Source organism: Molossus molossus, unplaced genomic scaffold (assembly GCF_014108415.1).
Source record: "Molossus molossus isolate mMolMol1 unplaced genomic scaffold, mMolMol1.p scaffold_m16_p_11, whole genome shotgun sequence".
NCBI classification, from domain to species: domain Eukaryota; kingdom Metazoa; phylum Chordata; class Mammalia; order Chiroptera; family Molossidae; genus Molossus; species Molossus molossus.
The window spans coordinates 102,893,674-102,921,590 of record NW_023425346.1 but is presented as its reverse complement, the minus strand read 5'-3'; the positions used below and the strand labels follow the sequence as shown (position 1 = coordinate 102,921,590).

General features: G+C 55.8%; 1 protein-coding gene across 1 annotated transcript in view; it reads right to left on the bottom strand.

Moving 5' to 3' along the window:
• Positions 1–21,836: 21,836 nt before the first annotated feature.
• TRPM8 (transient receptor potential cation channel subfamily M member 8) overlaps positions 21,837–27,917 on the bottom strand; it is a 79,716-nt gene continuing 73,635 nt past the window's right edge. Inside the window, exon 24 of the mRNA XM_036253366.1 lies at positions 21,837–21,887. Coding sequence (XP_036109259.1) covers positions 21,837–21,887 — 51 coding nt within the window. The remainder of the gene's footprint in view (positions 21,888–27,917) is intronic.

The following is a 27,917-nucleotide window of genomic DNA, read 5'->3' as shown; positions in this document are numbered from 1 at the left end:
GCTCACCCTGCTTCCGCCAGGCAGACTCGCGCCAGCGCAGGAGGCGTCCACTGCTGTGAGGACCGTGGAAATGGTGGGCACGTGGGCAGTCCGCTCGCTCCTGACCTCAGCCCCCAGGTGGTCACGTGACTCTTGAACTAGCCCTGGAAGGATGCAGAGGCATCTAACAGGAGAGGTGGAGACTCGGGCCAGGGACAGAGCACAGAAGGGAGGCCACTGGGGAGGGGACGTGGTGTATGGCGGTGACCTTCGCGAGAGGCCGGCCACGCATTGCGGCCAACAAGAAAGAGAGTAGAGTGAACATGACAGGTGAGTCTTAGAGAAAGTGCCACGATGCAATTTTTAAATTATTGCTACTACGTAAGGCAACTTGGTTGATTAATTAAAATATCGCCTCTGTTTTGCCTGCCCTCTGCACAAAGGTTTCCAGTCATGCTTCTGACGTCACATACGCTCTGGATCACACATATTTACTCCCCTGACCCGAGAAGGTGTTCTTTCTACAAGTCTCACTCATCAGCACATTGGTGCATGAAATCTCACCTGGACAATCTCAGCGTCTGGGTGCCCATTTGCCCCATGCTGCGCTCTGGGTCCAGCAGTCTCTGGCTTCTCCTCAGACCTCCCTCGTTCCCAACTACGTTCCAGCCATGTGTGCTTGGAAGTTCTCTGGGGACACCAAACGAATTCCATGCCACAGCCGTTGTGCCCATTATTCCTTCCAACAAATAATCGTGACATTTTTCTTGATTTCCCCAAGTCCGTTCCATCCCAGCCTTTGGGTCTCTGCTTCCATAGCGCCTCCTCAGAGATCCTCCATGACCACCCACCTGAACGTCACCCCCCTCCACCCTGCCGCGTCAGCTCCTGCTTCTTCCTCCCGAGCACTCTCTCTGTTGTGCTCTTGATGTCTTTCTCTTCCAGTAGACATCACCTCTAGGGGGCAGAGACCATGCCTGTCCCCTGTACACAGTACTGCAACACCCAGATAGGAACAGAATTACACATTTGTGGAAGGAAGGAAGGAAGGAAGGGAGGAAGGGAGGGAGGGAGGGGGGGAGGGAGGGAGGGAGGGAGGGAGGGAGGAAGGAAGGAAGGAAGGAAGGAAGGAAGGAAGGAAGGAAGGAAGGAAGGATGGATCACACTTGGTCTCTCTGAACCTTAATCCAAGGTCTTCTGTTGGGAGCTGGCAGTGATCCCTGGTGTATAAAAGGTGCACAAAGGCTGAGCTATGAGATATGTCCACCAAGATTTGTAATTCTATTACTCTTAACCTGGTTTGAACTTAATTCCATTAGAGTCTTTCAGATTTAACTATCAACAGCATCTGGCTCCAAACTCCAGGGTCTCATTAAAGGAGCGGTAATGATCAAAGTAATTGCAAAGGAGATGAGGAGATGGAGACAACAATACAGCAATGCAGCCAGCACAGGGCTGTTGGTTTTGCTTGCAGCTCGCTGGTGCGTCCCTAGGTCATTGCAGTTCTCAGATGTCCTTGCTCCAATAAGCATGGGCACCGGGCGTGCCGAGCAGGCCCTGGTCAGGGCTAAACAGTGATGCTCTGGAAATGCCTCCGCAGAGCTCCGCCACGTCCACTAGCCCAGGAAGACTGCGTGTAAGCCGTCCACTGAAATTCAGGCCACAGGGCCCTCTCTCATGATTCTGTTTCCTATCTGCAGAAAGTGTACGCATTCATTCCAGTGGAGTTCTGCTGTTCCAACAAACGTTATTTAGTTAAGGTAGTAAAAATGATGTAGCACTAAGTGAAGAGGTTTTATACAGTCCCTGGAAATGTATATGAAATTGACCATAGGAAGCTTAACAAGCAATGAGGAAAATGTTGAGTAAGAACAGGTGGACATCCCTGTCATAGACTCATAAGATTCTTTGCTGTCATCTTTATCTCTTCTCTTGAGATTGTTTCTTTTCATTTTGCTCATCTCTATAGTTATATTAGTTAGGAAAAGTCACTAAGTTTGGAGCAAATGTAAACCACATCTTTATCTGATCATAAACCACACGTCGGCAGCTGTCTTCCAGCTTTTTGTAAGAACGTGGTTTCTGAACTCCTGAATTCCTGTCTCCAGATGCACCTTGACTGCCTATAATCCTAACCCTTCCAAGCTCTGGAAAGTCAGCAGTATTGGTACTTTTAATTTTTAGGGGATGATACGTTTGCAAGCAAAGTAGCCTCAGAGGTTCTCCAGCTGCAGCACTACCTGAAAGTCTCACACCCAGACCCGGGTTTGACTGGCCCTCCACATGGTTCTGATGCAGACTCAAGTGTGAGAACCACTGGTGTGGAGCAGTGATTCTCAACCAGGGCGAGCGTGCCCTCAAGGACATGTGTCAACCAGTGGAGACCATGTGGGTCACCAACAACTAGAAGAGAGAGCGCTACGGAGCATCTCGTAGGTGGAAGCCAGAGATGCTACTGAACATCCTATGAAGCACAGGACAAAACCCATCACCAAGAATGATCATGTCCAAAATTCAGGAGTGCCAAGGTTGAGAAACCCTGGTGAAAGGCAAGAACTTTTGATCAACGGCCCAAGTTTTAACTATGGCATCCTACTCATTTTAACTTACTTTTTAATTTTTTTTTTTTTTGGTGTTGTATGTCCTATAAAAATTGTTATTTTTGTTTTAAATCCACTGAACTTGTTTATGGTTTCTTCTACTGTCATCTCTAGAAGAACTTCCTCCAGTTTAAAATCCTATAAATATTTACCTTTATGTATGATTCCCCTTTTTACATTTTAACTATGCAATGCATTTGGAATTAATTTTGATAAGTTGTAAAGTAATGATTTAATAATGTCTTTATTGTAGAAAACTTGTTATGTCTGGAACATATAGAGTGACTTCTGTTTCCTGACCAAGTCATGACTGATAAAAGGATGTTCTCCACCAAAACAAGAGAATTATTAAAGCAAAAGGAAGGATCAGTTTGAATCAGCTTCATTTTCATGTGGCCAAAAATTCAATACCAGGTTAAATAAGATAGAAGTTTATTTCTTGCATTTGAAAAAAGAAAAGTGTGACCATAAGCAGCCCAGTGCTATTTGGTGGCCCTCCAACTATCAGGAACCCAGATTCCTCCAAGATATTCTTGTCATTATGGCCCCAAATGGCTGCTAGGTCTCCAGCCATCACAATCTATTCCATGCAGCTCATTGAGGAAAGAACAAAGAAGGAGGGGCCTCTTCTCTTTAAGGACAATTTCCAAAGGTCACACACATTACTGCTTACATTTATTTGGCCAAAACTAAGACAGAGCCGATCTACTTCAAGGCAGACTAGGACATGTGATCTATTCACTGGCTAATAACCTTTGCCACCTTCAGTTGTTGGAAGCAGAGGGTTTATGCTCCAGAGGTGAAGGGGACCTCCAGGAAGACACCTGTGCGGGAGGCCAGAGAGCAGCCCTGGAAAAGAGAGTCCCAAAGAAACGATGAAATCCATAGAGTCCCTCATAAGGAAACTGGAAAGACATTTACACGTTTAGCGAAGATTTTGAAATTGAATTTCTGATGAGTACAGGAAATATTAAGCAAACTTTTTAAACAATGCATTGTTATTTCGGGGGGGAAGGGCTTTGTTCATGAAAGAATTATCAGTTAGGAAAGTTTTGGTGACGGTGTGGTCATAGTCCCCCAACCACAGTAGCGTAAAACAGTAAAACGTATCTTTTGCTGGAGATCCATGCTCACTGCCGGTCGCAAAGGGGCCCTCCTCCTCACAGGCATCAAAGACCCAGGCTGATGGAGTAACCGCCTTCTTAAACCTCGGTGGTTAGTAATACCAGATGCAAAGAGCCCCGGAAAATCTCACCCCAGCCATCAGATTCTCTGGAGCTTGACGGTCAGACCTGGTCACATGACTCCCCCTACATTCAAAGAGACCAGGAAAACAGTCCTGCTATATGCCCTCGAGGTACAAATATCCTAAATAATTGGCACAGCGCTGGTGGCGACCACAAAAGGAAATCAGATGTTGCCGTGAACAGTATTTATCCCATCACGATCACATCAACACTGAACACTCAGGGCTGGGCGGCTGAAGGTTCTGACCTTGTGTATTGCATGGAGGTGGGGTGAGGGTAGGGCAGAAAGCACTGCACCCTCGTCTTCCACAGCAGGGAGTCAGAAGAGCTGAGCGATCACCAAACTGCAGTATGATTTAGAGATACGAGAAGAGAAAAGCAGAACAAACGGGCAAAAGACTTCTAAGTGTTTGCCTCAGTTCTTAGTGAGGGTGGGGGTAGGGCAAGACTGTAATTGTTCAGTATAAGCCTTGTGGTGCTTTTCAGTGTTTAAAAATATGTCACGCCCTGGCCTGTTTGGCTCAGTGGTTAGAGCGTCGGCCTGCAGTCCAGAGAGACCCGGGTTCGGTTCCCGCTAAGGGCACGTACCTCAGTTGCAGTTTGTCCCCGGCCCTGGTTGGGTTGTGCGGGTGGCAACCACTTGATGTGTCCCTTCACGTCGATGTTTCTCTCTCTCTCTCTTCCTCTTTCTCCCTCCCACTCTATCTGAACAAAAAACAAAAAAATGTCTTCGGGTGAGGAAAAAAAAAACAAAAACAAAAAACAAAAAAATACGTCACATATTATTTGGGAAAGACAAGAAATTAAGTGTACATTCTCAAGGCTACACGGAAATGCCGCACGCATTTAACAGCGAGCACGTCCTCTCCGAGTGCACCGCCACGCACGCCATCCTCCCGAGGAGAGGGAGGAACGCAGAGTGACTGATCCTTACCTCCCGAGGAGAGGGAGGACGGCAGAGTGACTGATCCTTACCGAGGTCTTGCCACTCAGCTCCGGGTGCTCAGACCTGGAGCAAATCCTGGGTCTTGTTTCCATTTCTACAACCAGCAAACAAACACCGTGTAAGAGCAAAGAAAACGAAAGAACTCAATAACCACAGTGGAAGGATAATTAGCAGACATTTACACTCCTACTAATCACGTTTTAACCCTGTGCCAACCCTTTGGAAGTATAATAGCACTTCTATAAAACTGGAATCCAGATCCTTTTAAAACAACATACTGTACTTCCCTGCCCCGCCCGGTTTGGCTCAGCGGTTAGAGCGTTGGCCTGCCGACCGAAGGGTCATGGGTTCGATTCCTGATCAAGGGCATGTACCTGGGTTGCAGGTTCGATCCCCAGCCCTGGTCAGGGTCATGTGATTGATGTTTTTCTCTCTCCCTCCCTCCCTCTCTATCTGAAAATCAATGAAAAAATATCCTCAGGTGAGGATTAACAAAAAAAAATTTAATTAAAAAAAATAAACAACATGCTTTCCTTTTAAAAAGGTAAATGGAGAGACATGTTCGCGGGCTCCACTGCTGGGCAGCTCCAGAGATTCACCTCAAAGCTTCTGTGACCGTCCCGATCCCTGGGTTGTCCTGAGCCTCGGGAGTGAATGAGATAGCAAAGATTTTTCCGACCTGGGAAGGTGCGGACGGTCTCAGGCGGTCATTGTCCAGCACGGGCTTCTTTGAAGAACACGAGCTGGGGGCTGCCTGGAGATGAGCAGCTGCCCCGGCCCCTGGCTTCCGGACGGGAGGCCCGCGCCAGCCGCCGGGGCTGAGGGACGGCTTTGCGTGGACTCCCACGGAGGACACTGCTGGCGGTCACGCGCCTTCCCGGACGGCTCGTCTTCCTGCGGAAGGCTGTGATGAAGACGTTGGTGGGAGAAGACTCCGAGAGAGAAATGAAGACTCTCCGTAGAGGTGTGGGGGTTGATGTAGAGGCAGAGCCTGCAGGGAAGGCAAAGGCTCAACAGGAGCTGGCGGGACCCCTCCTTCCTTTGACGGAACCCTCTCCGGGCCTCCTTCACGGTCAGTTACCCGCCCGCGGGCAGCCCAGGCCCAGCTGCGCTCGGCTCCCCTGCCCGGGGCCTGCCGAGGCTCGGGGACCCCTGACCGTGCCGTCAGCTGTGCTGGGGTCTTAGGGCACCTTGCTGTCTCCCTCATCAGGGCGTGGACCCTCTGAAGACAGCCCTGGTGTTCATTCCAAATAACTCAGGGCTGTTGGATGAGTGAGCGAGTTGGGGTGAGGGAACTGGACCGTCATGACCTGCTCCATATTGCACGGGTTCCTGAACACGTCGACAAGGTATTTCTCCTGCACTGGCCGGGGCGGCTCAGCGGTTGGAGTGCGGCCCCCAGCCCGAAACCTCTCAGGTGCAACTCGCCATCCAGGGCACGTACCGGGGTTGCAGGTTCAATCCCCAGACCCAGTCGGGATCATGCAGGAGGCCACTAATCGCTGTGTCTCCATCACTCGCTGTTTCTCTCTCTCTCTAAAAATTAATGGAAAAATATCCTCGGGTGAGGAGTAATAAAAATAAAATTAAATTATAAAAACAAAACAAGAGTTATGTGTCCTAACTCCTGATCCAGGGCTCTTTCTGCGGCTCTTGACTGAACCGCAAACGCCTTCCCTCTGAGAGTCCCCGATAAAACGCGGCCAGCTGTGGAAAACATTAGTTTAACCACTTGAAAGGGCTTGAGCATAGATTAAAGACCTACGAGGGGGAAAAAATTACAAAAGGAGGAGAAACACGGCCAACAAGAACCACACTCACTGCAGTTGTTAGGGAGCCGTGACCCCGGGCACGTGGCTGTCTGCGTGGAAGGGTCACAGGGCTGCTCTGGTGGTGTTCATCCGCTTCATGTCCCCAAAAATCTAAGGAACAGGCGGAACGAAGACAACGTAACTGCGACTCTAATTAATGTCGAGACCTGGGAAAGGGCTGAGATTTCAGCCAACATACGACGGCGTGGATACTGGGCCAAGACCGAACTGCTGTGTAGGAGGGTGAGGACAGGCTGTTCCTCACCGTGGGCAGGTACCGGCTCCCCACGGACTCCGAGCCCAGCTCCCACGGCGCAGCAGGAGAGCTAGATCCACGCAGTCAGCCACGTGGCTGAAGGAGGACCCTGACCTCAGGGATCTGGCAGCCTTTCGAGTGGGCGGGAGGCAGGCCGGCCCTTTTCTCCAGAGGAAGACGGCGTGTTGGACGGCCAGCAGGTCCGTCCCGTTTAGACGGGAGACATTCCCTCTCCCTCCCGAGGCTGTTCATCGTGCGGAAGTCCTTGAGTGGGAGAAGCCAAGGCTACGTGCCGACATGAGAACCCAGGGGACACGCGTCCCCGGCAGTCACGTGATCTACTCGTCCACTCACCTGCTGGCACCGGTTGGACTTAAAGGCCAAGCACGGAGCTGCTGGATGCACACACGTCAGGGAGCAGCACACCCAACAAAGGTCCGACTCCAGGGAACCTACTCTTTGGTGAGGACGCTAGGCCGTCACCCCGGAGCCCACAAACACACGCGATGACAGTGAGGAGGCACCTGGGAGGGCCCAACGGCACTGGAGAGGCGTGTCATGGGGGGGTTGCAAAAGTGGGTCACGGTGCAACCGGGGGTAGGCAGTCAAGAAAGTCTTTCCTGAAAAGTGGGGCGCGGGATGAGGGCTGAAGGAGGGCGGAGTGAGGGAGGTGGGACGGCCCAGGCGAACGGGGCGGGATGGGCGAAGGCCCCGGGCAGGAGTCATGTCCCCTGAGTGGGACACTGAGCCGACCGGGCAGGCCGGGAGGGGACGGCGAGGAGGGGAGGACCGGCCGTGACGACAGGGACGCGGTCTGCGAGGACTCAGACCGGGAGGGACGAGGTGAGCACCACGGAAAAACAGGGCAGGGGCTCGGGATCCGGAGGAGGGGCAGCGTGAGCGAGTAGAAATTCTTCGGTGGGAAGGAGTCGGCTGAAAGACGGGAAGAGGTGGAAGAGAAGTGAGACCGGACGGTGGGTATGAGAAGCTCCGAGGGAGGCGCGGCGGTGGACTGGCTGGAGGAGACCGGTCCACGTCCGGGCTTCCGTGAAAGAAAGGGCAGCGGCCAGGCCGGGTGTCGGGGCTGCAGGTCTGGCGGAGAGCAGGTGGGAGGCTCCGTGGGGGGGGAGGGGAGTGAGCCTGTTTGCCAAGCGGAGATCCAGGACCATGGCGGTGAAGGGAGAGGTGAAGGGGTGGTGGCCAAAGGCCACTGCAGGGTGGGACCGAGGACAACTAGAGGGTTGCAGGCAGAGGGTGTGTGTGCAAGCACTCGTGCACACTCACACACGCGCACGCACACACGCAGGCTCCCTGAACTCCCTCCCTCCTCTCCACTGCCTGCCGCTCGCCCTCGCTCGCCCTCGCTGCCCCCTCACCAGGACCGCCCCCAGGACGCCGGTGTCGGAGAACCACGCCAGCATCTCCCCAGGGGCCGCCGGCAGGGAAAACGCACCACCGCCATCTCTTTATGTCTGTCCCTGCATCCCTGTGACAGTCACAGACATGCACTCAAAGGGACCCAAAGGGCCAGGAAGAGACGGTCCGTCAGTGTTCCGACCAAAGGTGAGCTCAGCCTTCCTTTATTCCGGACGGCCACGTCCGAGCACTGCGGAGGGGACAGGCTGGGCACCGGAGGCGTTCCCCGCGTCCTTCCTCTAAGGAGGGGGTGCAGGGGCCCTCGGACTGAGAACGAATGCGGCACGCCCGAGCCAGAGGCGGGCAGGGGAGCTTGAGGACAGTGAGTGTTCTTCCCTCTGCGAGGGCAAAGTGCTCCATCCAAGCCAACGCGCCAGGCCGAAACAGGAAAGCCTCCTCTGTTCCACGGGGGAGAAACTGTGGCACAGACGGATCCCAAGAGGAACCCTCACGAAGAAGGGACCTACGTCCAGGAGTCCGGGGCTGGAACGTGGAGGCTCCCAGGAGGACGCAAATTGTCCACCGACCCGGAAGCAACCGTCACATGGAATGAGATTCTCCTGCTTCCGGACCCTCCACGGACAGGGGCGGCAAAGCGGGTTTCGGGGGGCTGGTGGGGCTGGCGGGTGGGGAGGGCTCTTCAGGGAGCGGAGGGTGCTGATGCGCAGCGCCTTGCCTGAGCCCCCTGGGGTGGGCTGTCAGGGGAAGCCAGGGGGTGCCGAAGCTCTGCTCCCCGCCCTGCAGCCAGGAACTCCCCGGTGTCTTCGGTTCTGGGGGTGCCGAAGCCCTGCTCCCCGCCCTGCAGCCAGGAACTCCCCGGTGTCTTCGGTTCTGGGGGTGCCGAAGCCCTGGTCCCCGCCCTGCAGCCAGGAACTCCCCGGTGTCTTCGGTTCTGGGGGTGCCGAAGCCCTGCTCCCCGCCCTGCAGCCAGGAACTCCCCGGTGTCTTCGGTTCTGGGGGTGCCGAAGCCCTGCTCCCCGCCCTGCAGCCAGGAACTCCCCGGTGTCTTCGGTTCTGGGGGTGCCAAAGCCCTGCTCCCCGCCCTGCAGCCAGGAACTCCCCGGTGTCTTCGGTTCTGGGGGTGCCGAAGCCCTGCTCCCCGCCCTGCAGCCAGGAACTCCCCGGTGTCTTCGGTTCTGGGTCACTGCAGGCACGTGCTCAGAGCGAAGCTTCCACGAACCACCTGATCCGCCTGAACGGAGCCCACAGCCAGGCCAACAGGAGCGCATTTCTGGAACAATCCCAGAGTGAGGCAGATTCCGGCCAGGCAGCAGGAGCGGGGGGGGGGGGGGGGTCCCACTTTGCAGCAGTATTGCTGGTATCAGGAGGTTTGTCTGGAGGACATGAGAGGTCAGATCCGAGGCGAAAGCGAAAGCTCTCTCCATCCACCCAGAGGCCAGTTTCTCTGTATTCTTCACTCATCTCGGGAGAAAAACGGACCAGACGTCACCACCGTTCGCTGGAGTGACAAGACGGCGATGATGAGGGAAAGGAGGTCAGAGGTCAGAGGCAGCCGGGGCAGCGCAGGGGCAGAGGCGGCAGGGACACCTGGCTTCTACCCGGGGGGGCTGGAGTCAGGGCCGTGAGCACTATTAGCACCTTTGCTCTGATTGAAAAGCAAGAAGGAAAAATGAGCACGTGGAAATCCCTTCATCCATACAAAATCATTGCCAACACCACTCCCCACCTCAAAACTAAACAAAAAACAAACACAAAAACTACGAAGCTCCTAATTTAGGAGGTTTTTTTGGGGGGGGGCTTATTTTAAAATAATAAGCCCTCTACTGTGTGAAGAATATATTTTGGGGTTGAGAGTGGGAAGGAGCCATTGAAGATGTGCCTCAGCCCTGGCCGGTTTGGCTCAGCGGTTAGAGCGTCGGCCTGTGGTCTGGAGAGACCCGGGTTCGGTTCCCGCTAAGGGCACGAACCTCGGTTGCAGTTTGTCCCCGGCCCTGGTTGGGTGGTGTGGGTGGCAACCACTCAATGTGTCCCTTTCACGTTGATGTTTCTCTCTCTCTGTCTCTCCCTCCCACTCTATCTGAGCAAAATATCAAAAAATGTCCTCGGGTGAGGATTAAAAAAATAAATAAATAAATAAAATTAAAAAAAAAAAATGTGCCTCAATGACCCCAACACGTGCGCACACATGCATATACATGTGCACACGCGTGCACACACACGTCCCCTGCACCCCAGTGGGAAGCCCTCGTCCTCTTTATTGGAACAAAATGCCTCCCCGGAGGCGGTTGGCTGGTTCTCACTTTTCCTGGCAAAATCTTTCCTGACATGTGAAGGAGCCGTCTACAGGACAACCCTATGGCGAAATGCTTTGCCCAGAACACAGAACTGAAATGAAGTTACCAAGTGACCTACAGACACAGCAGCCAAGTCGTGTGAGTGTGGACTGCTGGCCAGGCCCAGGTCCAGGCAAATCTCAGAATCAGGACTTGAGCCCCGGCAACCTGGTTCAAGTTGGAGCTCCCCCGCCCTCGCCCACAGGTGTTCTCTTTACCCAAACAACCTCCCCCTGCGATTGAGCCTCTTTGTTAACCCTTCGTGGTCCAGGGTGCCTTCCTGCCCACCCCCAGAGCCTGGCTGGGGGCTCCTCCTCCCGGCTCCCCTGGAGCCCTGTGCTCAGCTCCCCATCACAGCCCACAGTGACTCAGGACTGCAAACGTCTTGGGCTTGCCTCTCCCTGCAGACAGTAAGGTCCCCGAGGACAGAGTCGGGCTATGTCCAGGCACAGTAAGGATACAACTTACGCGTCTGAGTGTGTGAATTAGTGCAACGATGAAAAAGGCCAGGTCTGTGTCCCCCTAGTCCAGTCTGCGGACAGGCTGCAAGGATTGGAGTTTGCGATTCGGGTTCCAGACTTACAAGGGGAAGGGCTGGCGACCTCTGCCGGGGCAGGGAGGGTAAGCTCCATCAGGAACACACAGACCGTGCAGACCACGATGAGAACGGGTCAGGACAGCTTCCCCACCAGGAGGCCCCACCAAAACCGGGAACAGTGTGCAAGGTGCCCAGCCTTCAGCGCTAAGCAGCTAGGTGGGCCTGGCCAGGACCTGTGGCCTCCGGGAGTCCTCGTCACCAGGTGGCCCTCAGATGTTTCTGTTTTCTGTGTGTGCCCGGGATCGAAGAATCTGGACGCTCTTGTAGCGCTGCCGGTGAAAATGGGTTCTTGTGCTGTGGTGAGAAAGACATTTCAAAGAGCACAGACGTAGGAGGAGGTTGAGCACAGTGGCAAGATTTATTGGGGTGAAGGGAATTAATACACCCTGGGGGATGCAAAGGATGGGCAGGCTCTAGCGCACCTGCTCCGAGATCCTTGAAAATCCTCCAAATATTTTCTCGGTTTTTCCACCGAACCGGACTGTTTTCAAACCATCCAATCAGCCTACATCCTGGGCTTTTCCCAGGCTGCGCTTGGCCCTCCCCCAAACCAACCCCTTTCCTGGACCTTCTGGGGTTCCACCACCCTCAGCCAATCTGATTCCGTCCCCAGATTTTCTCAGGCTAGACTGCGCCCCTTTGTGCCCCATCTTGGCTCCTCCTGCACATGCCCGAGTTCTCCTGTGTCTTCCGGATCCTACTGGGCAGAGGCCTGATGAAGGAGTGACTCCACCTCCCACCCCCCGTCGTCGCTGTCCTGGGCCGGTTACTGCCCCGGGGGTTCCTCCAGCCTGCCCCGGGGTTGCTCGGGGATACAGTCCAGAGAGCAGAAGAGGCAGGAGGGGCCCCAGCGGAGCAGCTTCCTAGGGAAGCAGGCTTATGTCCAGTTCCGCTCCTTGGTTTGAGGCTTAGCATCTGACTCCATTCGCTCTCTGCATTAATGCTACCCAGCCCGTTCCCTCCCTGCACCGGTGCTACCCAGCCCGTTCCCTCTGCACCGGTGCTACCCAGCCCGTTCCCTCTCTGCACCTGTGCTACCCAGCCCGTTCCCTCTCTGCACCGGTGCTACCCAGCCCGTTCCCTCTCTGCACCGGTGCCACCCAGCCCGTTCCCTCTCTGCACCGGTGCCACCCAGCCCGTTCCCTCTCTGCACCGGTGCTACCCAGCCCGTTCCCTCCCTGCACCGGTGCTACCCAGCCCGTTCCCTCTGCACCGGTGCTACCCAGCCCGTTCCCTCCCTGCACCGGTGCTACCCAGCCCGTTCCCTCCCTGCACCGGTGCTACCCAGCCCGTTCCCTCTGCACCGGTGCTACCCAGCCCGTTCCCTCTCTGCACCTGTGCTACCCAGCCCGTTCCCTCTCTGCACCGGTGCTACCCAGCCCGTTCCCTCTCTGCACCGGTGCTACCCAGCCCGTTCCCTCTCTGCACCGGTGCTACCCAGCCCGTTCCCTCTCTGCACCGGTGCCACCCAGCCCGTTCCCTCTCTGCACCGGTGCTACCCAGCCGTTCCCTCTCTGCACCGGTGCTACCCAGCCCGTTCCCTCTGCACCGGTGCTACCCAGCCCGTTCCCTCTGCACCGGTGCTAACCAGCCCGTTCCCTCTGCACCGGTGCTACCCAGCCCGTTCCCTCTGCACCGGTGCCACCCAGCCCGTTCCCTCTCTGCACCGGTGCTACCCAGCCCGTTCCCACTCTGCACCGGTGCTACCCAGCCCGTTCCCTCCCTGCACCGGTGCTACCCAGCCCGTTCCTTCTGCACCGGTGCTACCCAGCCCGTTCCCTCTCTGCACCTGTGCTACCCAGCCCGTTCCCTCTCTGCACCGGTGCTACCCAGCCCGTTCCCTCTCTGCACCGGTGCCACCCAGCCTGTTCCCTCTGCACCGGTGCCACCCAGCCCGTTCCCTCTGCACCGGTGCCACCCAGCCCGTTCCCTCTGCACCGGTGCTACCCAGCCCGTTCCCTCTGCACCGGTGCCACCCAGCCCGTTCCCTCTCTGCACCGGTGCTACCCAGCCCGTTCCCACTCTGCACCGGTGCTACCCAGCCCATTCCCTCTCTGCACCGGTGCTACCCAGCCCGTTCCCTCTGCACCGGTGCTACCCAGCCCCTTCCCTCTCTGCACCGGTGCTACCCAGCCCCTTCGCTCTCTGCACCGGTGCTACCCAGCCCATTCCCTCTCTGCACCGGTGCTACCCAGCCCGTTCCCACTCTGCACCGGTGCTACCCAGCCCATTCCCTCTCTGCACCGGTGCTACCCAGCCCGTTCCCTCTGCACCGGTGCTACCCAGCCCCTTCCCTCTCTGCACCGGTGCTACCCAGCCCATTCCCTCTCTGCACCGGTGCTACCCAGCTCATTCCCTCTCTGCACCGGTGCTACCCAGCCCGTTCCCTCTCTGCACCGGTGCTACCCAGCCCGTTCCCTCTGCACCGGTGCTACCCAGCCCGTTCCCTCTCTGCATCAATGCTAACCAGCCCGTTCCCTCTCTGCATCGATGCTACCCAGCCCTTTCCCTCTGTGCACCGGTGCTACCCAGCCCGTCCTCTCTCTGCATCGGTGCTACCCAGCCCGTTCCCTCTCTGCACCGGTGCTACGCAGCCCGTTCCCTCTCTGCATCGGTGCTACCCAGCCCGTCCTCTCTCTGCACCGGTGCTACCCAGCCCATTCCCTCTCTGCACCGGTGCTACCCAGCCCGTTCCCTCTCTGCATCGGTGCTACCCAGCCCGTCCTCTCTCTGCACCGGTGCTACCCAGCCCGTCCTCTCTCTGCACCAGTGCTACCCAGCCCGTCCCTCTCTGCATCGATGCTGACCAGCTCCCTGTGCTGACCGGGTGGAGCTGCCAGAGGCTGCCCTGGGGGTGGAAGACCGAGCCGGGGGTGGATCCTGAGTTGGGCCCGACAGTAGAGGAAGGGCCTGTGGACAAACAGCTGGTGTGGTGACAGTCAAGGGAGCTCAGGCTGCTGAGCAGTTAGAGTTGCCAGCCGGGACCCCAGAGCCTCTCGTCGTCTCATATAACCCTCTCCGTCCTCCGAGGGAGGAGGCCACGGGTGAGCAAATCAAGGTGCAGAGAGTTTAACCTTCCTGAAGTCACACAGCCAGCAACTATGTCCCCCAGTTCGGATCATGGCACGATACCTATTAGAAAATCCACTGAGCCTGGTTTGGCTCAATGGTACAGCATCGGCCCATGGAGCAATGAGTCCCGGGTTCGATTCCAGCCAAGGGCATGTACCTCAGTTGCAGTTCATCCTGGCCCTGGTCTGGGTCGTGCAGGAGGCAACCAGTCTATGTGTCCCTCTCGAGTCAATGTTTCTCTCTAACTCCTGTTCTCTCCCTCTCTCTCCCTCCTACTCTATCTGAAGATAAATAGAAAAATATCCTCAGGTGAGGATTAAGAAAAAGAAAATCCATTGAGGCTTGAAACCAAAGGGGCGGGGATGAAGGGGGAAGGGAGGAGACTCGGGGGTGTTTTAAACCTGTGACCTGGGTGGGGGGCTGAGCTGGGAGGAGGGCACCAAACTCCACTCAGGCAGGAGGGCGGCACACGCAGGTGGCAGGGCGTCCGCGCCTGGTATTTCCGGAGTTTGGGAACTAGTCAGAGGTGGGTAGGGGCCAGGCTGCCGACATCATAAACTGGACTTAGAAAATAGGGAGCCACTGAAGACTCCTGAGCACACGGCATCCCGGGCGCCAGGAGGTAACATCAGAGCAGCACCGAGGAGGAGGAGGAGGAGGAGGCGAGGTGGGTGCTCTGAGGGAATCCTGCTGGAAGATGTGGCTGCGATCCCACGTGACGGAGGCCACGGGGCCCACGGGCACCACGCTCCCACGACTGCTTCATGTTCTGTGTCTTCTCTGCAGATCTGCATGCCACGGGGAGGGGGTCCTGAACACTGTGCTCCCCTTAACACTTCCCCCAGCCCGTTCTCTTTGCGGTGTCCGTCCGTCTCCAGGAATCCTCCTCCATCTCCCCCAGCAACAGAAGATGCCTCACCCCACCTGTGCACGGCAATTAGTGACCCTTGTAACCACCTGGGCCTGGCTCTCTGCCCCAGTGAGCTTCCCAGGGCGTTTCTGATGTCCAAATACGAGCTTCTGCCGGGAAAGGGATTCAGGCCAAGCCACCTTCCTCCGTCAATTGCTCAGTCACGTGCTTCTTGGAGCCCTCCACCCCACACAGGTGTCTCTGCCCTGGGAGCTGCCCTCCGCCCCACACAGGTGCCTTTGCCCTGGCAGCTGCCCTCCGCCCCACACAGGTGCCTCTGCCCTGGGAGCTGCCCTGCACCCCACACAGGTGCCTCTGCCCTGGGAGCTGCCCTCCGCCCCACACAGGTGTCTCTGCCCTGGCAGCTGCCCTGCATTTGGCCGCTGCTCTCCCCTGTCCCTTACATCAGTCTCTCCTCTGATGGGCTGTAGGGCAGTGGAGGGCAGACGCCTCCTCCCCTGGTATGTATTTCTAACCATTCTTACCACCCAAGTGCTCACCGTGGGCTTTTAATCACAGCCCATTGCACATGGAAGGGAATGGGGAAAATTCCTCCTTGTCAAACAAGACCTCTGTAGGGGAGAAAGTTAATTAAAAACTTGACGCTATAAATGTATCCATGCAGCCCCCCAAAGCCCCAGTTTGATCCGAAACCAAACTGGTTCCGAGGTGTCTGCTCAGGTCTGATCAATGCCTGGGGCAGGCCACTGAAGGCTGTTTCTCCCTCGGGATTTCTGTCTTCAGAGAATAAGACCGTCCCTGGTGCTGGGCTGGGTCGGGAGGGCATGGGGTGTCCGCCTCCCGGATGCTGGCGAGACCCCATTTCTGAGCCTTTTGCTTTTGAGGCAGAGGCTGTGGGCAGGGGCTGTCTCCGTGAGGACCAGGAGGTTCAGCCCGATGAAGACAGACAAGAAGCAAGGTGGGTGGGGGAATGACACACACGTCCCCAACCGTCCCTGGAGCAAATGTGGCTTTGGAGCAGGGGGGCCTGCTTCCACGAGAAAACCACGTCCCCGGCTGGCCTGAGGCTTCTCCCTCCCCTGGAGGTGGGGACAATGGACATCACCTGTTTGTGAGCCCACAGAGACCCCTGCATCCTCAGACATAGCTAGGCATGCCTGGGGCTGGTGACAGCCGGGTGGCTGTGAGTCTGTGAGCCGGACACCCTTGGGCTACAGACGGGGGCCTAAGCGGGTGATGACAGGTGGGCCATGGGCGAAGCTGGCCACGCTGGCAAGAAAAGGAGCCTCGGGGGTGTTCTGCTCGCATTTGCCCAGGGTGCTCCAGTTCTGCTCAGAGAAGTCAGCTCGGGTCGCCGGGAACCAAGTCCCTGCAGAAACAACGCTGACTGAACTGAGGAACTCTCTCCTTCCACTCGCAAAACAAGGACAAGAACCACGTACAGCGCCTCCATTATTTAATTCGTCAGCACACTCATGGAGACAAGCTGCAAACCATCGGTGGTCGCAGACAGGTACACAGGACACTCAGAGCCACACAGAGACACAGCCCCTTGGATTGGAGACACCTCGGTACCTGAGCGGCACCTAAAAGAACGGCTTCTTGTGCAAAAATCACAGAGCCGCCATATGAAAACCTGGAACGCTTATCTAGAGGGAATTCTAGTTCTGTTTTTAGCATCAGGGGAGGAACCTCTTTGGCTGCCCTACTGATGTGCACATAGGGCCCATGTCTCACACCAACAAAAACACAGTCGGTGGAAATACGAATATATGGACTGATGCTTAAGGGGATCAGCTAATAGGTACATCAAATGTTGTCTTCTGGGAGGTTTCCCATTCAATGCACTGATTTTATTCAAATTTCCTACTTGAGTTGAGGGCGAGGCCCGGGCGGCGGGTGCTCACTGCAGTCCCGTGCGGTGCTGTGTACTTTATTCCCCCGGTTAGCAGGGAGACCACACAAGCCTCTTCTGGGCTTCAGAGAAGGCAGACGTTCTGGTTGCCATGGTGAAATGAAAGTGACATTCTCTCACAGAGGAATCTCGAAAAGGCCCTTCATTGACAATTTTTGTCATGTACGTGTGATCCCATCTATTTTCAGCACCCCAAACCATGCATGGATCGACCTGTAAGATTCCCTTTTCGGCCATCACTGGGGTTTAAGTGAAAAGACAGCTTTTATTGGTGCTCATTCTCTGCACACAGCATGAGCGCCGCGAGCAGTCATTTTAACTGCGCTGCCCAGAGCAAACGGGAAAAACAGGTTTGGTTTTTTTTTCCTTTGGTTCATGCTTTTGTAGTTGTTCTAATTAGATTATCTTTCAAGAACTTCCTTCGAAGATTTTCTTCTCGACCACTGAGTGTATAGTCTATTCAAAGCTGAAAACACTAATTACATTTTAATTGCCTTGTGTCCTGCCAGCCCATCTCTTTGGGGTGCAAATTCCACCTGTCCCAGAGCAAGCTGGGACCAGGCGTGTACAATGAGATATTCCCCCCGATTCTCTACCAATGCCTTTGCCATCCGTAATATTTAAATACGCATGTTGGCTTCTTGCCAACCTAAGAATTAAATATAATATTGTACGTTGAGTTCTGGGTTCATGAGTCTCCTATCTTATACTCAGGTTAATAATTCCTATTTGCTATGCATTTATGAGAAAGCCTTGTTAGCGGTTGGATCCTCAGTACATGCCCGTGGGAACCTAGCCAAGGAGAATTTCCCCAAAGGCAGAAAGATTCACGCACGAAGACCCTCGTCTCGCTGACCAGCTGGAGACAGCCTTTGATGACCACCATCACGGAACTCTCCGGAGGTGGAACATTATGCAATTATCAATATAATGTTTAAGAAGACCACGTCTCTGAGGAAAACATCTCTGATAAAATAGCATATGAAATTGTGTATGTGGTATGATGACATTACGTAAAATTTTAAGAGAGATAAAACATGCATAAGAAGAAACAGACTTGGAGGAACCTCCTGAAATGTTGGCAGTGATTACCCTTAGCTAGTGGGACTATTTCTACTCCTTCATGTCGTCTGACTTTTCTATAACATTCATGAATAACTTGTGAGGGGAGATAATAACTGAGGGGATAAGGAGGAGCACCCAGGGGAAAGCAGGGGCGCTTCAGGCTCCATTTCGGGGTGGTCTGTGCATTGTCAGAAACGGGGCGCTTCCCCCAGCTGGAGCTCCGGGTGAGGGAGAGGGCGGATGCTTCTCGGCTGCCCCCCTGAGATAAACAGCACAGCGAGGAAAGGAGCCAGTTTCTCCGGAGAAGAGGGGTCCTCTTGCAACAGCATGTCTTAAAATCTGACTTGATTGGGGAGACGTTTAACAACATGCCAACGGAGCAATTCACTTGATACAAAAAGGGAAATGACAGAGAATCGATTGGCGATCAACAGAGTAGCCACGGAGACCCGGAGGGAACCAGGGCCGGCTCCGGTTCCGAGGAGAGAGGTCCTCCTGGAACAGGTGTAGACCGCAGAGTAGAGCAGCGGTTCTCAACCTGCCCGATGCCGGTACAGGTCCTCTTGTTGTGGCGACCCCAACCATAAAATTATTTTTGTTTCTATTTCATAGCTGTAATTCTGCTACTGTTATGTCTTAGGCGACCCCTGTGAAAGGGTCGTTCACCCCCAAAGTGGTCGCGACCCCCAGGTTGAGAACCGCTGGAGTGTAGGCAACAGGAGGGGACAGACTTCAAAACTATCGACAGCGAGTGCTGGTCACTGACATGCAGAGGTAACAGGCGGCCTTCAGGGGAGCTCCTCCTTCATCTCCATCTTCTCGGGTGAAGTCAGTCACAGGACTTGCTCCCAGGTTCGAGCACACTGGGGTGATCGAGACCGTAGCGGTTCTGGTTCAGTAACAAAGTTGCTCATCAGCCCCTCCATGTGTCTTCCCCGCTCAGAGGTCCGACGCGGCCTATGGGAGCAAAGAGAGAACACTGCAAAGAACGGATCCCCCACTTTCATTCCCCGGCTATGGTTTGCTCCCCAATATGCCAGTAATATGCGGGTAAAAATGCACTGCCTCAAACGGAGAGGTTTTCTTTCGGTATTGAAGTGGCCACGAGGCCACTCTCGAGTTCTGGCCAGTGTGCCAGCAGGGGCAGATGACCACGGCCGAATGGTCAGGCTCGCTCAGTCTGCGCGAAGACCCAGGGAGTCCCCGAGTGCTCTACCTGCGAGGCAGCTTCTGCATCAATAAAACGAGGAGTTGATCATAAAGTTAAGGACTGCCGTAATTTGTCACAATGATGTTTTGTGAGTAGACTCCCAAAGGAATCTCAAAGTCCTTCACTGAACTAGAAGTTCAGGGCAGCAAGTCCCAGCATCGATGGATTGTTATGTGGGGGTTAGCCCATTTCCAGGGACTGTACCTCCCTGTGATCCTCAGTTCCTGGGCATAAAGCTACGAGAAAACGAATGGCTCACTCTCACCTTGGGTCTGACTCCTTTCAACTTTCGTGCCGGAGAAAGAAATATAATGCCACAGTCTGCTGACTCCATCCCAAGTCGCTGCATCAAAGGCTGGCTCAGGGAGGAAGAGCCCAAGTGGGCGGGTGGGTAAAGACCTGCCCCCAGGGCCTGCTCCTGCCCTACCTCCACTGTCTGGTCAGTCCTGCCTGGGCTGGCACTGTCTTCCCTTGTCCCTGCCCAAGGAGAGACGACTGTCACCCTTCAGGAGAAGTGCCAAGGAGGCGTCCCATTTTGGCAGCATGTCGCTGGTTGCCTAGAAAATGGCATTGTCAGTGAACTTCTGAAGGACATGCCAGTCAGATAACATCCCCCAAAGAAATCAGATCTTATATCCAGGAGAATGAAGTCTACTAAAGAACTGGACATGCCCGGTTCATTGTGTCTAAGAATGGCTAAGAATAGATGGGGCGTGTTTCCTCCTAAGCTCTTCTCGTGCTTTCTTCCGTGGAGGGTCCCACAGAAACGAAGGGACGTCCTTCTCCCCACGCACTGTCACTCACCAGTTACGAAGGCCGAGCTGAACGAGGCCACGTGTTTTTTGTTTTACTCACAGTCAACACACGTGGGAGAGAACAGGAGGTGTGGAGAGGAGGGTATGAGCTGGACACCCACATCACCTCTGGAATCCTTTCTCACTGTCGCACCTCTCTGGATTTTAGAAGTCTTTATACTTGTTTTATCTCTTCCTGATCTTAAAAACTATTTCGGCTCATAACTTAAACAAAATGAACGGCAAGTGTTCCAAGACTCGAACTATCATTTATTGTAAGGTAAGAGACTGTTCGTTCAACACCATTAAAAAGAGTTGAAGTACATGATATAAAATACGCTCTGACCTCATTCTAACACAGTCCTCCGTAAGCGAGGGCTTGCTGACCCGACCTCTGGTCGTCAGAAGCGGGGGGAGTACTGCACGTCCAGATATACTGAAAGGAACCTGATGGCCACAGTCGCCCTGTGACACAGTCACTCGGTGAACAGAAATTCTACTGGACTCAACGCAGAGGCAGGACTCGGGGTCTGAGCCTCAGCCCGGGTCCTGGCACAGATCTCCAGCCCTTGGCAGACACTTAGCAAGTACCACGGGATGGGAGAAGGGGACGGGAGAAGGGGGGGGGGCGGGAGAAGGGGAGGAGAAGGGAGGGAGGGACTCTTAGGGGTTTTCATTCCTTTCAATTCACATTCACCAAAAACAAAACAAAACAAAAACCTACTCAAATGGAATGCCATTGCTTCCCCCCAGTTCTTTGTGTCCCTAACAACACTTTACGCATTGGTCTCAGATTTTGGACAGGAAATTGGGAAACATAACTAAAGCCAATGGTAAAACCAGGGAGCAAAGCCTTGGGTTCATCTTGGCCAGTTCATCGAGTTGCAGTTTTACTGTGATGAGCAACTGAGCGGCTGCTGCAAACCTGGCCTTATTAAACCACGTTTGGTAGTGAATGTGGCCGCTACATATTTGCTGATGGCAAACAAACAAGCAGACGTGCATTTGCAAATCCCACAGCGATGAACATGAATGATGGATCATGGCATGAGGTCTATTTTTCAGGAACTAACCAATAAAGACATCCATGATACGAGTTAACTAAGGAAAAAAAAACAAACCAAGTTGCAGAACAGTGTGACCCTAATCCAGTTAGTGCCCAAATATCCAGGTTGCCAGCGCTTTTAAAATACCCGGAAGAATATGGGTGTATGCCGCTGGCCGTGCCCACCTCCGGCCCGGGAGCAAAGTCGGTGCAGAAAGTCATGTGACCAGGGGTTTCTTTTCCTTCCTTCCTATCCCCCACATTATTTGCTATTTTTACACAATGCATTATTTTCAAATCTGTTAATATGTGAAAATAAAACAACTGAGAAAAGTATCATAATTGTGAAATAGTCTTAAAACATGTACATTTGCAGGGCCTTTTAAAAGAAAGCCATTAATGCCCTGGCCAGTTTGGCTTAGCGGTTAGGGCGTCGGCCCACAGACCAATGAGTTATGGATTCGATTCCGATCAAGGGCACGCACCCGGTTGCAGTTCGTCCCCAGCCCTGGTCAGGGCCGTGCAGGAGGTGCCCAGTCGATGTGTCCCTCTCACGTCAGTGTTTCTCTCTCTCTCCCTTTCTCTCCCTCCCTCCCACTCTATCTGAGGATAAATGGAAAAATATCCTTGGGTGAGGATTTAAAAAAAAAAAAAAAAGGCCATTAAAATGACTTACCTTGTTAGGGTTAGGATTTTCTCTGTCACAGTCCATGAGTTTTATTTGATTTTATTAGCAATCTCTTTCAGAAGACCCTTGAGATCATTAAGCTTGAGGGGGAAAAAAGAACCAATCTTAAGATCACTTCTCCAACTCTGAATTTTACATTATCGCTCTACAGCTTTCCCATGAAACGGGCGTGCGGAGGAGACGGTGAGCACGGCGCATGCCTGAAGCAGGACGGACTCCCGATGGGACACCTCAGACCCTGTCCGCTGCTTAGGTTCTGAAATCACAGCAGCTCGTCACTAGCAGACGGTTAGTCCCACCAATCACTATTCGTTTTACTCAAATGCAGATCACTAGTGATTCCCACATAGAAATTACAGATTTTAACGACCCAGAGAAATAACACGTGGAAATAATGTTATATGTGGCAAACACTGACATACAATTGTAAGATACCAATCAAGATGTGCTGTGATATAAGAATAATACTAATAAATATACAATACTAATAAATCGAGTTTTTGCAAACACAGTGTCTCCCTCACCAGAACAAATAAACCAAAAAACTGAGTATAAATGGTAAAGCAATTCAGGTAGAAGGCATAATGAAACCACTTCGACACACGCAACTTCACACGCTTATTGCACAGACTGCTCACGCCCTCGGTGTACACCTGGTAAAAGTCACAGACATAAAGCAACTTCTGTAGAGTTGGTTTCTAACTTGCTGTGTTACTCGGGGGGAATCTGTGTTTAACTGGGGCTTAACCTCAGTAATGACCCGTTCATGTAACTTTCTATTTTAAAGAACAAAAAGAAACCGTAAGGGTTAGCAGCCGCTGACAATACGGCAGGCACAGTGAGAACCCTACGCCCAGACGTAAGGTCCGTGGACTGCGCTTGTTTTCTGTATAATAACGAGATGGGAAGACCCTTTACTCACCAGAGGGGCTCGGGGAAGCTCTGTATTTATTGATGGTAGGATGGCTTTAATACGCTGTTTAAAGTAGGGGCAAGATTCCAAGAGCTTGCCCAAAACACCAGTGGTGGTCCCGAAATTGTCTGGATGGAAAGAGACTATTGTGTTGCTCGGAGGAGGAGGCAGGGAGGGTAGAGGAGGGAATGGAGAGGACGGGGAGCGGGGCGGCAGGACGAGAGGGGAGAGGTCGCTAAACGCCATGAGTGACGTGCAGTGTGTCTTCCCTGGGACCCGGCCCTCAGACCAGGGTGGGCTGGGTGGGCTTCGTGCAGGAACCGGCAAACGGGCGGCTCTGCAGCCAACACAGGCGAAGGCGACTGAGCCTGCAGATCTGTGACTCTCTCAACTCCCACCTCCCACAACCCCACTGTTCAGGCCCTGTGTCCCCACTGACAGTGTCCCTGTCCTGACCCTCACTGGTTGGGAGGTCTCCCTGGTCCCTGGGATGCAGGGCACCCTGCCCAGTGCCCCGGATCTCCCGATGACCTCTGCCCAGACCCGGCAGGTGTCCAGGAGGACTGAGGCTCCGCCTACTCCACGCGCCCTGCCCACGGCTGCCTCCTCCTGGCCATTCCCTGCACGCCCCAGGGTCAGCACCCAGGCATGGCTCTGGCAGCTCTAAGTCCGACTTTCCATCCGCTCCCGCCACAGCCACCCAAGTGAACCCACAAGTAAAACAACACAATGAAACAGACAAAAAACAGCCTGTTTTCTCTACAAACACAACACCTGGACAGATTCCTAACTCCTGTGTTCCCCAAACCAGGCACCGAGAACTGCAGGAGCGTGTGCCGCGGAGGACTGCGGGAGCCCGTGATGCAGAGGACTGCGGGAGTGTGAGATGCAGAGGACTGCGGGAGCCTGAGGCAGAGGACTGCGGGAGCCTGAGGCAGAGGACTGCGGGAGCGTGGGATGCAGAGGACTGTGGGAGTGTGAGTGCAGAAACTGGGGATCCTGATGGTCAGAGCTGCGGGAGCTGATGCAGGGACTGCGAGTGTGAGATGCGGAGACTCGGTAGCGTGAGATGCGGAGAACCTGCGGGAGCCTGATTCAGAGGACTGCGGGAGCGTGAATGCGGAATAACTGAGGGAGCCTGTGCGAAGGCTGACTGGGAGCGCGAGATGCAGAGGACGTGCGGGAGCGTGAGACGCGGAGGACTGCGGGAGCGCGATGCGGAGGACTGCGGGAGCGTGAGACGCGGAGGACTGCGGGAGCGCGATGCGGAGGACTGCGGGAGCGCGACACGCGGAGGACTGCGGGAGCGTGAGACGCGGAGGACTGCGGGAGCGCGATGCGGAGGACTAAGGGAGCGCGAGACGCGGAGGACTGCGGGAGCGCGATGCGGAGAACTGCGGGAGCGTGAGACGCGGAGAACTGCGGGAGCGTGAGATGCGGAGAACTGCGGGAGCCTGATGCAGAAGGCGAAGCGGGAGCGCGAGATCGCCGGAGGGACCGCGGGCGCGTGAGAAGCAGAGGACTGCAGGAGCTGAGATGCGGAGGAATGCGGGGGCTGAGGCAGAGGAACTGCGGGAGCGTGAGTGCGGAGAACTGCGGGGGCCTGATGCAAGAGGACTGCGGGAGCGTGAGATGCGGGAGAAACTGCGGGGGCCTGATGAGAGGACTGCGGGACGTGAGATGCGGAGAACTGCGGGGGCCTGATGCAGAGGACTGCGGGAGCGTGAGATGTGGAGAACTGCGGGGGCCTGATGCAGAGGACTGCGGGGACCTGATGCAGAGGACTGTGGGAGTGTGAGATGCGGAGAACTGCGGGGGCCTGATGCAGAGGACTGCGGGGGCCTGATGCAGAGGACTGCGGGGGCCTGATGCAGAGGACTGCGGGGGCCTGATGCAGAGGACTGCGGGGGCCTGATGCAGAGGACTGTGGGAGCGTGAGATGCGGAGAACTGCGGGGGCCTGATGCAGAGGACTGCGGGAGCGTGAGATGCGGAGAACTGCGGGGGCCTGATGCAGAGGACTGTGGGAGTGTGAGATGCGGAGAACTGCGGGGCCTGATGCAGAGGACTGCGGGAGCGTGAGATGCGGAGAACTGCGGGGGCCTGATGCAGAGGACTGCGGGAGCGTGAGATGCGGAGAACTGCGGGGGCCTGATGCAGAGGACTGCGGGAGCGTGAGATGCGGAGAACTGCGGGGGCCTGATGCAGAGGACTGCGGGGGCCTGATGCAGAGGACTGCGGGAGCGTGAGATGCGGAGAACTGCGGGGGCCTGATGCAGAGGTCTGCGGGGGCCTGATGCAGAGGACAGTGGGAGTGTGAGATGCGGAGAACTGCGGGGGCCTGATGCAGAGGACTGCGGGGGCCTGATGCAGAGGACTGCGGGGGCCTGATGCAGAGGACTGTGGGAGTGTGAGATGCGGAGAACTGCGGGGGCCTGATGCAGAGGACTGCGGGGGCCTGATGCAAGGACTGTGGGTGTGAGATGCGGGAGAACTGCGGAGCCTGATGCAGAGGACTGCGGGGGCCTGATGCAGAGGACTGTGGGAGTGTGAGATGCGGAGAACTGCGGGGGCCTGATGCAGAGGACTGTGGGAGCGTGAGATGCGGAGAACTGCGGGGGCCTGATGCAGAGGACTGTGGGGGCCTGATGCAGAGGACTGTGGGAGTGTGAGATGCGGAGAACTGCGGGGGCCTGATGCAGAGGACTGCGGGGGCCTGATGCAGAGGACTGTGGGAGCGTGAGATGCGGAGAACTGCGGGGGCCTGATGCAGAGGACTGCGGGAGCGTGAGATGCGGAGAACTGCGGGGGCCTGATGCAGAGAAAGGTGGAAGGGTGAGATGCGGAGAACGGCGGGGGCCTGATGCAGAGGACTGTGGGAGCCTGATCAGATGACTGTTGGGAGTGTGAGAAATGCGGAGACCTGCGGGGCACATGATGCAGAGGACTGTGGTAGTGTGTATATGCGGAGAAGCTGCGGGGGCCTGAGGCCGAGGAAACTGCGGGAGCCGGATGCGTTGACGGCGGGGGCCTGATGCCGAGGACTTGGGGTGTGAGATGCGGAGAGCGAAACGTAATGCGGGGGCCTGATTGCAGAGGACTGCGGGGAGCAGTGAGATGCGGGAGAACTGCGGGGGCCTGATGCAGAGAACTGCGGGGGCCTGATGCAGAAGGACTGCGGGGGAGCGTGAGATGCGGGAGAACTGCGGGGGCGTTGATGCGGAGGACTGCGGGGGCCTGATGCAGAGGACTGCGGGAGCGTGAGATGCGGTAACTGCGGGGCCTGATGCAAGAGGACTGCGTAGGCGTGAGATTCGGAGAACTGCGGGGGCCCTGATGCAGAGGACTGCGGGAGGGTGAGATGCGGAGAAACTGCGGGGGCCTGATGCAGGAGGCCTGTGGGAGTGGAGATGCGGAGAACTGCGGGGGGCTGATGGAAGAGACGGCGGGTAGCGTGAGATGCGGAGGAGAACAGCGGGGGCCTGATGCAGAGGACTGACGGGGCCGGATGCAGAGGACTGCGGGGAGTGTGAGATGCGGAGAACTGCGGGGGCCTGAGGCAGAGGACTGTGGGGAGTGTGAGAGGGAGGAGAACGGCCGGGGCCTGATGCAGAGGACTGCGGAGCGTGAGATGCGGAGAACTGCGGGGGCCTGATGCAGAGGACTGCGGGAGTGTGAGATGCGGAGAACTGCGGGAGCCTGATGCAGAGGACTGCGGGAGCGTGAGATGCAGAGGACTGCGGGGGCCTGATGCAGAGGACTGCGGGAGTGTGAGATGCGGAGAACTGCGAGAGCCTGATGCAGAGGACTGCGGGAGCGTGAGATGCGGAGAACTGCGGGGGCCTGATGCAGAGGACTGCGGGAGCGTGAGATGCGGAGAAACTGCGGGGGCCTGATGCAGAGGACTGCGGGAGTGTGGAAGATGCGGAGAACCGCGAGAGCCTGATGCAGAGGACTGCGGAGCGTGAGATGGCGGAAACTGCGGGGCCTGATGCAGAGGACTGCGGGAGCGTGAGAAGGGGAACTGCGGGGCCTGATGCAGAGGACTGCGGGAGCGTGTATGCGGAGAACTGCGGGGGCCTGATGCAGGGACTTGCGGGCAGCGTGAATGCGGAGACTGCGGGGGCCTGAATTCAGAGTCTGCGGGAGCGTGAGAAGCGGAGACTTGCGGGGCCTGATGCAGAGGACTGCGGGAGCATGAGATGCAACTGCGGCTGGGCCTGATGCAGAGGACTGCGGGAGGTGAGATGCAGAGGACTGCGGGGGCCTGATGCAGAGGACTGCGGGGGCCGTGAGCAGAGGACTGCGGGGGCCTGATGCAGAGGACTGTTGGAGTTGAGATGCGGAGAAACTGCGGGGCCTGATGCAGAGGACTGTGGGAGGGTGTGAATGCGGAGAATGCGAGGGCCTGATGCAGAGGACTGTGGAGTGTGAGATGCGAGCAACTGCGGGGCCTGATGCAGAGGACTGCGGGAGCGTGAGATGCGGAGAAACTGCGGGGGCCCTGATGCAGAGTCTGCGGGAGCGTGAGATGCGAGAACTGCGGGCCTGATGCAGAGGAAAAACAAAAAAAAAAAGAAAAAAATACAAAAAAAAAAAAAAAAAGAAGACGGTGATTCGGGGCCATGCTGCCGGAGAATGCGGGGGCCTGATGCAGAGGACTGTGGGGAGCGGAGATGCGGAGAGAATGCGGGGGCCTGATGCAGAGGACTGCGGGAGCATGAGATGCGGAGAACTGCGGGGGGCCTGATGCAGAGGACTGCGGGAGGTGAGATGCGGAGAACTCGCGGGATGAGTTGAGATGCAGAGGACTGCGGGGGCCTGATGCAGAGGACTGCGGGGGCTGATGCAGAGGACTGCGGGAGCGTGGATGCGGAGAACGCGGGGCTCGGATGCAGAGGACGGTGGGGGCCTGATTCATAGAGACTGTGGGAGTGTGAGATGCGGAGACTGCTGGTGCCTGATGCAGAGGACTGATGGAGTGTGAGATGCGGAGAACTGCGGGGGCATGATGCAGAGGACTGTGGGAGTGTGAGATGCGGAGCAACTGCGGGGGCCTGATGCAGAGGACTGCGGGAGCGGAGAGTGCGGAGAACTGCGGGGGCCTGATGGCAGAGGACTGCGGAGCGTGAAATGCGGAGAACTGCGGGGCCCTTATGCAGAGATACTGCGGGGCCTGAGCAGAGAACTGCGGGGAC